General features: G+C 45.7%; 1 protein-coding gene across 1 annotated transcript in view; it reads left to right on the forward strand.

Moving 5' to 3' along the window:
- Nucleotides 1-216: 216 nt before the first annotated feature.
- dbndd1 (dysbindin domain containing 1) overlaps nucleotides 217-9,691 on the forward strand; it is a gene marked incomplete at both ends in the record, with an annotated part of 47,469 nt that continues 37,994 nt past the window's right edge. The window contains 2 exons of the mRNA XM_080537084.1: nucleotides 217-247; nucleotides 6,882-7,040. Coding sequence (XP_080393210.1) covers nucleotides 217-247; nucleotides 6,882-7,040 — 190 coding nt within the window. The remainder of the gene's footprint in view (nucleotides 248-6,881; nucleotides 7,041-9,691) is intronic.

Genomic DNA, 9,691 nt, shown 5'->3' on the forward strand with positions numbered 1-9,691 from the left:
TGGAGTCTGATGCTGTGGGGGAGCTGAGAGCCGGCACATCTCTCTCCCACACACACACACACACACACACACGTACGCACACACACACACACGCACACACAGAAACACACACGCACACACGCACACACGCACAGTCACCACAAAAACTCCCTCTCTCCCTCTGTCTCCCCCACTCCCATGCTGGTGTAGACAGCACGGTACTCTCGGCTCGGCTGCATGGAGGCACAAGGAGGGGCAGGAAGCCCAGGTAGGAGCTCCTTTCTTCTCTTATCACACCGCTGGTACTACCAGACTAGACTGTCGTTACCGCTCCCTACCACACCAGACCGCTATCGTCTGTACTCTCTGACAGTCTGTTGCTCGTGTCGCTTGCATTCTCATCGTCGTGGGTTCGGCTCGCTGGTTATGGATCCAGGTTTAAGGAGAAGCGGATGGATCGAAGATTAATAGTTGTTGTTTTTTTACAGGCATGCATGTCTTAGAGAGTAGAAATATAATGAGAAGTCTAGATGATGATAGTGATGGCCAGTGCATATTGTTCCTTGTGTTATTAATACTGTATTTGGATTGAATGTTGTTTACTGAACAGAGAAATGGAATGGGTGGTAAAATAAGCTAGATAAACAGATGTTTACAGTAATGCTGTGACAGTATGTGGTACAAAAGGTGAAGTGTTGACAGGTTCAGTTTGTATGAACAGCAATGTTAGTGCTCTGTAAACACTTCATGACTTCATATCTAGTGTGTAGTTAATAAGATGTAAATAAGATATTCAGGCGATGTAGTATGATACAATACCATATCGATGTTCACTGTCATGTGACAGGGTAGTTCATATAAACATGAATTTCTCTACAATGCGAACAATTCTTTTTGGAGAGAAAGAGGGATGGGGTGAGGAAAAGGGTGTGGAGAGACTTGTAAATTCCTGCTGCCTGCGCTCTTGAAAGAACATTGATTTTATTGAGCTGAGATGTTGAGTTTGATTAAACTACGGTGATGAATGCAGTCTCAGTGTGTGTGTGTGTGTGTGTGTGTGTGTGTGTGTGTGTGTGTGTGGACCTCAGGCTCGGCTGATTCAGGGGAATTCATGTGTGATTGCTTGGAGCAGTGTTCACTCTAGCCTAAAAGAGCAGCCTTTCAGATAGCACTGAGGCTCTTTTCTCCCCGTTTGCCACTGGTGACTGTGTCCCATCATGCAGACTGTGTGTACTGATGGTGTGTTCATAGCACGGTAAAAACCCAATCAGTGCACATTTAACAAAGGGCACGCCGGGCAAGAGGAACCTGAGGTGAAAGCCAGCTCAGTCTACTCACGTAAACTTCAGTTTACTGAAGAACCTACAAATAACAATGGCTGAAGTGAGGTTGTGTATTTTGGATTGTTTAGGGAAGGAAAATAGTTAGGCAAACAAGTTGATAGACTCCAATAGATAAGGATGATTGTGATTGGCTACCTCCCTGCATAAACAGCCTAATGTCTGAGCCTTGGTTTAGGAGAATCCCCTTATGTTAGGGCCTCAGCAAGAATGTTCTACTAGAATCTTTGAATATCGACAGTTAGGAATCCCTATGTCGTTAACCAGTAAGTAAGTAAGTAAGGGATACTGTATTTCCTGTCATTCTGTATGTACGTCGGAAATATCTCTCGTAGTTATTAGTGAGAAACTAATTGGTATAAAACAATTTCTAGGCTGAACCTAGTCATTAATATTTCATGCTATTTTTTAGCACATGAATCGTTGAATGACCACACGACCAACGTCGGTGGAATTTGTTGTCGGTAAAGATGGAAAAAACTCAATACAGCAGTGTAAAATACATCAAACATACACACATTACACATGACTATCACAATGGACAATGTACACACAATGTACACACATAACCACAAGACAAAATCATAGTCAATATTTATAACTATAGAGTGCAATACATCTGGCAGGGTTAGTGCAGAGAGTCAGGTGTTGAGAGTCCTTATAGCAGAGGAGGAAAAATTTTTTTGGAAACGGGATGTTTTGGTGGCCAGGGATCGGTAGCGCTGTCCAGAGGGCAACAGTTAAAACAGGTGGTGAGCAGGGTGGGAGGGGTCAGAGATTATTTTATTATTTTATTCATAGCATTAGTTTGAGGCATAATTAGCCTCAATTTGTGTCCAGACGTACGACTATGAGTGCTAACTTCTCGTAGGAGATTGGTTAAACTGATTTCAGTTTATGACATTAAGACCAGTGGAATTTTACAGAGTAACCTCTTTTAATCAAATGGCGGAGACCTTTCATGTGGCTTCCATTAAGGATACCACATATATATAGCAAAACACTGGAAAGAAACATCACACAATAATGAAAATAATATCTAAATACTATTCGTAAGACACAGAAAAATTAGACCAAATATGACCACAATACATACATCTATGTTGACATCTACATTAAAATGTGGTAATCGAACAATCCCTGTAGAAAAGCAAGACAGTTAGACAGTTCATGAATGGGTTAGTTAGTTCACAGCAGGATGGTCATTAGGAGTGACCGTTCTCCTGTGGTCTTGACCAACATACTCAGCAGGACATCAGAAGGCACTGCGTCAAGCTCGTAAACAGTCACATATGTTGTAACAGTATCAAGAAGTTGGTCAACAGTTCAGTTTCTCACACAAAGTTCATATGACCAAACCCTTATATACAGTATCACAGCTTGGTCACATCATTATCATCTTGGTTGGACATCGCAGAGGGGCCAGTCTTAACTCTTCAGTAGGATTTTGTTTTATATTAATATAATAATAATACATTATAATAATATAATATATAATATAAGATGAAGAAGTCCATTGTCACAGAAAGCAACATGTTCGGAGCAACAGCACCTGATTCATTGCCACATTGACCCCAGGCTATGATTGAGGGATCCCTAGAGGCACCTAGAGGTCCTTAGAGGCACCTAGGTCCCTAGAGGCACCTAGAGGTCCTTAGAGGCACCCTATAGGTCTTTAGAGACACCTAGGCCGTTAGAGGCACCTAGAGGTCCTTAGAGGCACCTAGGTCCCTAGAGGCACCTAGAGGTCCTTAGAGGCACCCTATAGGTCTTTAGAGACACCTAGGCCGTTAGAGGCACCTAGAGGTCCTTAGAGGCACCTAGAGGTCCGTAGAGGCACCTGTGGTTCAGTCAGTCAATGCACCATCTGATAAGGTCAGACCGTTCAACAGAGAGACTATAGAACAGCAGACCAGGCTACATCTACACAGCGCAAAGCCGTCTCTCAGTCGCTTCTCTTCGTTCCCTCACTGACTTGAACCTGACGTGACGTGCGTCAATTATGCATACAGCGTGTACACAAATGCGATTGATACGCTCCTTGAGTAAATAGGCTACTGTTTGAGTTCCAACAACGAGGGGTATCTATCTAGTCTCCCACCGCATCAAGGCAAATGCTAGGAGCTCAGCGGTCGTTTTGTGTGACTAGCTAGCACACCAGCAGAGCGTGGCTGACAGACAAACACACGCACCGGGGTGTGACTGATGTGGCGAATGAAGCAGCTGTATAGTGTCAACAACAGTGAGCGGGCACTTCATTATAGCGGGGGGAAAGTGGAGCTCTTCGGAGCCACGCAGGACAAATAAATCGATAGTCAACAGCGAGGCTCGTATCCAGGATGAAATCGGAATCCATCATGTTTTTGTCTGTGTTTAGTTCACTCCCCGGTCGGCCCGTTGTAACGACACACCCTTTGCTGTGAGACACGCACTGTAACAGCCCAGGCTCAATGGACTGCACACAAAATGAGGGGAGACCACACATGCTTTAAATCATGAACAAAAGTATTTATTACTAAACTAAATGAAAGTATTCAAAATAACAATAGATATGTCAATCAGTATCATCAGTAGTGAATGCAGTGTATGGATGAGTGGAAGGTGTAGTGTAAATGTTGTATGGTGTGTAAATTTAAGAATAAGGAGAGCCTAAGCTCAAACCGGTGGAAGGAGGAGAAGAGGGAGAATCAGAGCAGCCAGCTTAAGTAGGCAACTCCCAGGTGCCTCAGATCACCTAATCAAGGCAGCCCCAGCCTCTGCCCAGCCAGGACCTGCAGAACTGGAAGCAACCAATCCATACAGTATATGGTATGAGCCCACAGCACATAGTGAGAGGGCTGCCACACACACACACACACACACACACACACACACACACACACACACACAAACACACACAGACCGAGCCTTCTCTCAAACACACAGACACATACTATCTACGCCAGATATTGGATATCTCTTTGTAATGCCACACCCTCTTTGTGCACACAAACACATAGACACACACACACACACACACACACACACACACACATACACCGTGCCAACGATGCTTCCCTCCTAGGGACCACAATCTTTCCACAGTGAGTCTCCACAGCCATGGGTTTACATGGGGGGGGGGGGATCGCTGGGGAGGGACGATACATACAGCACAGGGATCCCTCTTCCTCCCTCTCTCCTCCTTCACGCCATCCTTATCCATCCCTTCATACAATCCTTCTTCCTCCTCCTCCTCCTCCTCCTCCACCTATTACTGCCTCTCCCTCCATACCTCATCCTCCTCTCCCTCTCTTTCTCATCATTTTCTTTTCTCCTCCCTCCGTACTGTGTTCTGCTCTAGAGCTTGTTGCTGCAGAGTCACTGAAGTGGCAAAGTGCCACGTGACTCAGGGGCAGCCGTTGATGAGCTAGACTCTACTCACACACACATGCACACACATGCACACACACACACACACGCAACAAGTATCAGGCTCCTGTATTGACTCTAGAGATACCTGACACCTGTGGTGCGTGTGTGTATAGGTGTGTTTATGTGTGTGTACGTGGATGCATGAGTGAGTACGTGCAGGCGTGCGTGCGTGAGCTTGTTGTGAGCATGTGATTAAAAAGGGTGTGTGTTTGTGTGTGGGGGCTGGATGAGATGTTTAATTGTAAACAGCTGTGTGGTCTGATGTTGTGAGACATTCCTCTGAGGAGACGTACGTTCCTGACTCACGTCATCAACCTTACTTAACGTTCGCTAGCCAGCTGACGCAGCTACGAAATGCACACACACACACACACACACACACACACACACAGAGCAGATTCTGAACTGTCACAAACACACACACACACACACGGAGCAGCTTCTGAACTGTTACTAACACACACACACACACACACACACCACACACACACACACACACAGAGCAGCTTCTGAACTGTTACTAACACACACACACACACACACACACCACACACACAGAGCAGCTTCTGAACTGTCTCCACTCTCAGACATGCCTATAGGGCTACACTTGAAAATATTTTTGCTATTCATTCGGCACACACTCACCCCTGCAAAGTCGATCACACACAGTCCTTCACTGCCTTGTAGATATGAAGGAAAAAGGAACACTGACATCCAGGGATGATGAGAGACAGGTGACGCCTGAATAACCTGTGGAGTTACGTTAGATCATCATCACCCGTGTTAGTTTAATCCTCTGAGTTGATGGAAACATGACCGATTATTTCAACAGCTATGTGGGATATGTGGTATAAGACAATCAGACTTGATCGATGTTTAATATGAACACGGATATACTATGTTTGGCTATGTGTTATAAACAGAACCTATGGATGAATTAATAATCATTTCAATGGTGATGTGCTAAACGCCTACAGTACACTCTGTTTAATGTAGGGGACTGAAGTATAAAGAATAGGGATCCACCGTCTCGGTTCAGTTAAACGGATGAAATGAGAGCAGTCCTCTCTGAACTGAGCCCAGTAGTTGATGGTATTAAGGCAGAGTCTGGGGATGATCTGGGGACTGTGATGAACTGAACCAGAGTCAGTGAAGCAGCAGGGCTAACTGTCAGAAGCTGCCTTTTTCATAACACTCACAGTCTCTCCTCCCTCAGAACAAAGTACAGGACAGACACACGTAAATTGCGGCTGTGGCGCAGGAGGTAGAGGCGGCGTCTAACGATAGCAAGGTCGGCAGATCGGCGGTTCGAACCCCGGCTGGCTACATGTTGAGGTGTCTTCGGGCAAGACACCGAACCCCAAATTGCTCCCAATGAGCGGGCCGGCACCTTGCAATGCATGGTAGCTTGCCGCCTATGGTGGGTGAATGGGTGAATGAGAAGCCATTGTAAAGTGCTTTGGAATAAGTCGCTATATAAGTCAGTCCATTTACCATTTATCCGTTTATAAACAGACTCTGTATGCTGACAGGGACAGAGAGGTATCTAAAAATTGCATTAGTATGAGGAACACACTCTGCCAACTGACGACAGAAATGCCATTTAATAAACAGTCTTTGATTTAATTTTGGACTCTGGGGTCATAGGACAAATAACAAATGATAGTTTTCTCATACTTTTTGAGATTGAATGAAGGTTGTGGGCTTTCTGTTGTCAATACTGTGGCATTTTATTTAGTGTGTGTGTGTGTGTGTGTGTGCGTGTGCGTGTGCGTGTGCGTGTGTGTGTGTGTGTGCGCGCGAGTGTGTGTGTGTATGCGTGCGTGTGTGTGTGTGTGTGTGTATGCGTGAGTGTGTGTGTGTGCGTAACGGCATTGTGCAGAGCTGGGTGGATTCATAAACAAATGTCATGCAAGACTTCCTCTGTCGAAGATGGAAAGGAATAAATTGTGAAAATAGCCTGCTCCTCACTTCCTGCTTCCTGGGAGGAGAGGCACAGGATGTCAATGATGTCAGCACAGATCATAAACACATCATTGCGATATGCAAAACCCACCTGCCTAACATGAACACAGGTGCTAATGAACGCAGGCATACCTAACGCCTACTCTTTCTGTGTGTGTGTGTGTGTGTGTGTGTGTGTCTCCACAGAGCCCAATAAAGACATCCAGAAGTTGCTCAAGCCTTCGAGCTCAGGAGACCTGTCCAAAGAGCTGTTCCTCCACCACCCCGGGGCGGAGGAGGAGGGAGGCCTGCTGGGACACTCCGCTGGCCTGCTGCACATCACCGAGAGGAGACGTGAGTACCGGGGTAAGGGGACAGACGGAGGAGGAGGAGAGGAATGGAGGAGAGGAGGAGGAGAGGAATGGACGAGGAAAGGAGGAGAGATGGAGGAGAGGAATGGAGGAGAGGAGGAGAGGAATAGAGGAGAGGAATGGAGGAGAGGAATGGCGGAAGTGATGACGTAGATCTGTGGTCCAAGATGGCTGCTGCTGTAGGGGATTTTAATTCAAAGAAATTGTTGGATAAGATTCTTCTAGTTAAGCTGTAGGGAGGAGAGAGAGACCAGCAGACTCTAGGTCAGCCATGACTAGCGGCCTATTTCTGTACCAGAGGGGAACTGGACGCAAACAAATAATCCTCTGGAAATAACACAACCAAAACAAGTTGAAGAGGTCATGATGATTCAGTCGCCAGCAGGACATTGGCCAGGCGTGCCCACTCTTCTGTGACACAATGAGCCAAGACAGCTGTAAATTGTGACAGCAGCTGGAGAAAGCGGGAACAAGTCGGCAACCGGCCAAATGTTGTTGTTTTTTATTCTAAAGAATGTAAATAAATGTCATCGTTGTTAAAAAAATCAATGACACGCTCGCTAGTCAAGCCAAAACATTGCAATGCAAAGGATTCGGTGAGTAATCCCCACTACTACCTAGTTAATGTAGAGTAGTGGAGGTTATTCACCGAATCCAACTTCTTCAGAAGCAAAAGTCTGAATATTTTGATTGGTTGCTGACTTGTTCCCGGCTTTCACCAACTGTTGTCACGTATGATAGCCTTTGATCAAGGCAATTCCTTTGGCTCATAAACACAGATTCACGTGCAACCACATGTAAATGTAATGGTCACGAATTTAGCCAACAGCTAAAGAGCTAAGAGCTCACAAATCCTATGTCTTCAACATCCATCTAAAAAGTCAAAAAGGTTTTAATCTATCTCACACATTGATGTTCAGTAGTTCAACTAACTGGTGTTCAACTCATTGTCAACATTTCTATGAACTATGCCCTTACCCCAACCTTAACCCTTACCCTAACTCCTACTCTAACCCTAATCCTAATCCTAACCTTAACCCTTACCCTAACACCTACTCTAACCCTAATTCTAACCCTAACCTTATTATCAACAGAGTTGAAGTTGATAGTATGGTAAATTTCATTGAAATTGTGTACTGTATGTTAAAACAATGGTCTCAGGGTAAGGATGGGAGGTAATTAATCACTTACATATCTTGGCCTAAGACTATTGGGCTAAGGGCTTCCTCTTGGCCTAAGACTATTGGTGGCCATATGAGGAGTGGTCACCATGAGATTGTATAAAGACTGGGGTCTGAGTCTTGTTCGGGAGTTGCTCTGCGAACCAGCTCGCTTTTGTTGTTTACAATAAAGATTTATGGGAAAGCCAACAGCTCCAGTTTTATTTTATTTTTTATTTATTTATTCAATGAAAATAGCTTGTTGATAGTTTAAGAAGCTGTAGATCATGTATAGGGGACTATCCAAATCAAGTGTGGCTGATTGTTCTGCATTTTGTAAATGTCTTGTGCAAGTGAACATGACAGAGGTGAGAGAGTGCCTTGAGGCACAAGTACACACAGAGGTCAGTTTCATCACTCCCGGAGAGGGAGACTGTGACAAAATAGGTCACTTCTCTATTTTATTAAAGAATCTCCTCCTTTAATTGTTATGCCAGTAGAACTCCATGGCGCTGAGACCAACTCTATTGACAATATGAGCTCCTCCGGACCCTTTGGGCCAGGCTGGTCACCCCATCCCCCTAGTCCCCTGTCCCCCCATCCACCTGGTCCCCTGTCCCCCCACCCCCCTAGTCCCCCATCCCCCTAATCCCCTGTCCCCCCATCCCCCTAGTCCCCTGTCCCCCCATCCCCCTAGTCCCCTGTCCCCCCCATCCGCCCTGCCCTGCGCCCTTCCCTGCTCCCAAACCCCCAGGCTGAAAGGCCCCATTGTCGTGTCCGTGCCCCCACAGAGGCTGACCTGTGTGTCCATGTCTCTGTGTGTGAGGGCCCGAGGGCCAGCCAGAGGCCACAGACACAGAGACTAACAGAGCCTCTCACAGAGGCCCATTATCTGCCCGGCGACTCAACGCTCATTCAGAGAGACAGGCAGTGCTGCTAGAGCTGCTGGAGACTCTGCCCCACTGTCCTAACGGGCACAGCTCTGCCACCTGGCACACACTACCCTGGAGACAGAGAGAGTGGGATGGAGGGAGGGAGAGAAGCTGGGAGGATGGAAATGGAGATGTTGAAAGGGAGAGAGGCGTGAGGGAGTGAGAAAGAGAGTGGTTGAAAGGTGACACGTATTCTGTCAAATCAGATTGGATTTGTTTCTGCTTCATCGTGTTCGGCCTAGATGGATGTCACTAGGGATGCACCAATAGCACCTTTTATCAGACCAAGTACAAGTACAAGTACAAGTAGGCCTACGTCCATTTGGGTACTTCCCGATGCCAAGTACCGATACTGAGTACTTAATAATACCATTACAGTTCTGACAATGACTTTGAAAACGTTTTATTGTCATCAGCTGTTCCTCACTTTCTGACTGTAATAAATTAAATATGTGACAGGGTCTGGTATTTTTACAGATTATGAAAGTGCAGATTGTAAGATTTAAAACGATGTGTCACATTTGAAATCTGAAGTTGAAGAAGATTATGCTTAT

This window comes from Nansenia antarctica (assembly GCF_963989245.1).
Source record: "Nansenia antarctica genome assembly, chromosome: 1".
Taxonomy (NCBI): Eukaryota; Metazoa; Chordata; class Actinopteri; order Argentiniformes; family Microstomatidae; genus Nansenia; species Nansenia antarctica.